This window comes from Octopus bimaculoides, chromosome 28, assembly GCF_001194135.2.
Source record: "Octopus bimaculoides isolate UCB-OBI-ISO-001 chromosome 28, ASM119413v2, whole genome shotgun sequence".
Lineage (NCBI taxonomy): Eukaryota > Metazoa > Mollusca > Cephalopoda > Octopoda > Octopodidae > Octopus > Octopus bimaculoides.
In genome coordinates, this window is record NC_069008.1 from 6,224,449 (window position 1) to 6,228,744 (window position 4,296).

Consider the following 4,296-nt stretch of genomic DNA (forward strand, 5'->3'; position numbering starts at 1 on the left):
ATTATATAGAATTTGTTTCTTTTTATGTCCGTTTTCCCACGCTGGCATGGGTTAGAGTAGTATTTCTCAAACAAGTTTTTCCCCTTCGATTCCTATTTTGCTTAGATGGACCCTAATACTCAGTCAGTGTTTAAAAAAATCCTATTATTGGATTTTCATATTTAAATTTTATTAGAAATTGTATAAAAGAAAATAGTTTTAAATACATTTTGTGCATAGATGCAGACATCTGTGTGAGTGACTAGAGGCCCTCCCCTAAAATTTCAGACCTTCCGTCTATAATAGAAAGACATTATTATTATTATTATTACTATAAAGGCAGTGAGCTGGCAGAATTGCTAGCATACCAGGCGAAATGCTTAGAGGTATTTCGTCTACTGCTACATTCTGAGTTCAAATCCTGCTGAGGTCAACTTTTCCTTTCATCCTTTCGGGGTCGATAAATTAAGTACCAGTGAAACACTGGGGTCAATGTAACCAACCTATCTCCACCCACAAAATTTCAGGCCTTGTGCTTAGAGTAGAAAGGATAATTATTATTTTTCGTATATTATTATTATTATTATTAACATGGTAAGCTGGCAGAATCGTTAGCATACTGGGCAAAATGCTCAATGGTATTTCGCCTGTCACTCAGTTTTGAGTTCAAATTCCACTGAGGTCGACAAATCAAGCACCAATTGTGTACTGGGGTTGATGTAATCGACTAGTGCCCTCCACCAAAATTTCAGGCCTTCTGCCCATAGCAAAAAGACACCATTATTATTATTATCATTATTATTATTAATACAATAAAAAACATCACTCACCCATCATCAGCAACAGTCGATATGTTGGTTCCAAAATCACAGAATGCAACAGATCTGACATGATACTCATTTGCTCCACCAGCAAATATTGGCCGGGGGGCTGGAAACAGGTGTCTGGTGAGGGGAAAAGAGAGAGAGAGAGAGAAAGAGAGAGAAGAAAATAGACATTGACAAATATCAACATGGAAGAGAGACGGCTGCTAAATGATGATAAACAAAGTCACTGGGTTCTGTCATCGGAGATCGTAAGTCTCCTTGGTCACATGTTCATGCCATGATGTGGAGGTGCATGGCTTAATGGTTAAGGTGTTGGACTCATGATCGTAAGAGTGTGTTTTTGATTCCTGGACTGGGTGATGCATTGGGTTCTTGAGCAAGACACTTCATTTCACGTTGCTCCAGTCCACTCAGACGGCAAAAATGAGTTAATCCTGTGATGGACCAGTCTCTCGTTCGGGTGGAGAATGTATAGCCCATCAAACCGGCCCTTATAAGTTGGTTTGACCCGTGAAGGTAAGGTAGCTGTACTTTTACCACCTGGACAGGACACCAGTCCATCGCAGGTATGATTAATTATTGCCACCTGGGTCAACTGAAGCAATGAGAGATGAAGTGTTTTGTTCAAGAACACAACACATCACCTGAACCTCAAAACCACAATCTTACAATCATGAATCCAACACTCTAACAACTAAGCCATGCTCTGCCACAATATGAGAACCCAGAGGTTCTCATGAGGGCTCAAAACACACCACATTATTCCACAAAGAGCATACGGCTGGTTCTCCAGATTCTCTGGCGTAGGACGCCAGTCTGTCGCAGGATTAATTCACTTTTGCCAGCTGAGTGGACTGGTGCAACGTGAAATGAAGTGTTTTGCTCAAGAACACAACGCGTCGCCCGGTCCAGGAATCGAAACCACAATCTTATGATCATGAGTCCAACACCCTAACCACCAAGCCAGGTGGGGAATATATATGCCAGAGAATCAAAGGGACCAGCCCTATGCTCCTTACGAACTGACATAAACTAACCATGATGTATGTCCAGCTCTGGGGAACATACCATGATGTTTATGCTAAGTTTTGGTTCTATTCCAGTGCTTCCGCAACCCTTTTCCATTTGCGGTCCACGTACATTCTTTTCGAAATTCAGCCACACACCTGAACTAAAAATATAACTAAAAGGAGAGGAAAAAAAAGTTATATTCAAGTTACACTGTGGCACACGTCGCATCATCTCGTGGCACACCAGTGTGTCGCAATATATTGGTTGCGGAGCACTGTTCTATGACAACGATAATCTTTGCACATAGTCTGAAGAAAGCCAGCCTTGTTAACTTTCAGGTGTGTGATTGCCAGATGTTGTGGAGTTTATTACAGGTACCTCAGCCCTGCCCCTTGTATTTCAAGGAGTCTTATTGTCAGCAATGTAGGACCCAGGGTACCTGAAATCACTGACCTCTCTTGAGTTATGTACCAATCATTGGAACAAATTGCCTGGTGTCTTTCTTCCTCATTGATGGTTATATTATCAGTCTTCTTTGCACAGAGAAACAGATCAACTTGGCTGCAGCATTTTCCCCCATGATTTGAAAATGGTGCCACAAAGAGAAAATCACAAAAAAATGCAGTCTCACACACACAATGCATAGAAATAAGAGGAGATGGTCACTGCTGGAAAGCCTTTGATGATAGTTCCACCAATCAAGGTTGACCAGGGCCTAAAGAACAGCAACTTCATGCATCGTCACCACTACCAACTGACTTACCCCAACTGTCTGAGACAGACTCCCTTGTACCAATTCCAGATGATGACTCGTGTGTCGTAGGATGCTGTGGCCAATAGAGCGCCATCTGGCGAGAAGTCGCAGGACACAACAACGTTTTGGTGACCGCATAACTTACGGACGGGATCAAATCTTTTACTTTTGGAGGTTTGACAGATAACAACCTGTGGAAACAAGGAAAAAAAAAAGACACGTCAAAAAAAGACTGAGGCAGACGGCACTGTTGATTGCTGGGGGAGCCAGGGTGCCACCAAGTAACTTGCAAGACAAAGATCTTTTGAGAAGAAGAGTGGTGTTGAAGGAGGTGGTTTTATCCCAGGAGAAGTTAGAGTATGACAGTGGGACAGAAAAAAAGGGGTTTTGCTGTAAAAGAGACATGGCAATTACATCAGAGGGAATAAATCGCACTCTGCTTAAAACTTGTCTTAAAAAAGTGAACAAACTCTTTGGCCAACCCAGGCATGGCTGCGTAGTAAGAAACTTGCTTCCTAACCACATGGTTGTGGGTTCAGTCCCGCCTTGGGTAAATGCCTTGTACTATAGTTTGGGGCCAACCAAAACCTTGTGAGTGGATTTGGTAAATGGAAACTGAAAGAAGCCCATTGTATATATGTATATATCTAAATGTGTCTGAGTTTGTCCTCTCACCATCACTGCTTGACAACCGGTGCTGGTGAGTTTATATCCCTGTAACTTAGCAGTTTGGCAAAAGAGACCAATAGAATAAGTACCAGCTCTAAGAAATAAGTCCTGGGGTTGATTTATTCGACTGATAACCCTCTAAGGCAGTGCTCCAGCATGGCCACAGTCAAAATAACTGAAACAAGTAAAAGAATAAAAGAATATGTGTATATATATAAACACACACACACACACACAGAGTAAAATGTGGGCCAAAAACCAGGACACACAGACAGATATTTAAATGTCTTTTTATATTACTTTATAAGGTTAAAAACAACATTGATAAGAATAGAAAAACAAAAATAAACCTCCACATGATTGTTAGACCTGCTAAAAATAGAAACCAAATCACCTTCAAATCACACCTGATTGCTTTATGTATGAGTTTGTGAGAGAGACCTCTACATGGTAGTTAGACTTGCTAGAAATAGAAGCCAAATCTCCTTCAAATCATACTCTACTGCTTTATGTATGTTTGAGCTAATGAGGGAAACCTATATACGGTAGTAAGGATTGGTAGAAATAGCAGCCAAATCTCCCTCAAATCACACCATACTGTCTTAAATATGATACAAAGGTGCAGGGAGAAAATATATAATATATAAGTACAAATGAGGTTTTAGGGTAATAAGCTTGCTTCCCAACCATATGGTTCCAGGTTCAGTCCCACTTTGGCACCTTTGGGGAGTGTTTTCTACTATAGCCTAGGGTTTGTCAGTGGATTTAGTTGACAGAAACTGAAAGAAGCCTTTCGTGTATGTATGTATATATCTTATGATATTTACTTTACTTTATATTATACTCATTTATTATGCTTTTAATTATTAATTTTTCTATATGTGATAGTGGATTTTCATTGATGAGTTCTTGAAATTGGTTATTTTCCCTAAAACTATATATTTTATATATACTTTATCTATAAGGCTCAATTTAATTTTAATTTTTTATAAATTGATTTTAATTGCGTTTTTTACCTGTAATTTTGGATTTTGTCCCTAATATTATTATTATTAT

General features: G+C 39.7%; 1 protein-coding gene across 1 annotated transcript in view; it reads right to left on the reverse strand.

Annotated features, from left to right (window-relative positions):
- Positions 1-784: 784 nt before the first annotated feature.
- Positions 785-4,296, reverse strand: part of LOC106872542 (WD repeat and SOCS box-containing protein 1) — a gene marked incomplete at its 5' end in the record, with an annotated part of 9,347 nt that continues 5,835 nt past the window's right edge. The window contains 2 exons of the mRNA XM_014919566.2: positions 785-923; positions 2,581-2,762. Coding sequence (XP_014775052.2) covers positions 806-923; positions 2,581-2,762 — 300 coding nt within the window. The remainder of the gene's footprint in view (positions 924-2,580; positions 2,763-4,296) is intronic.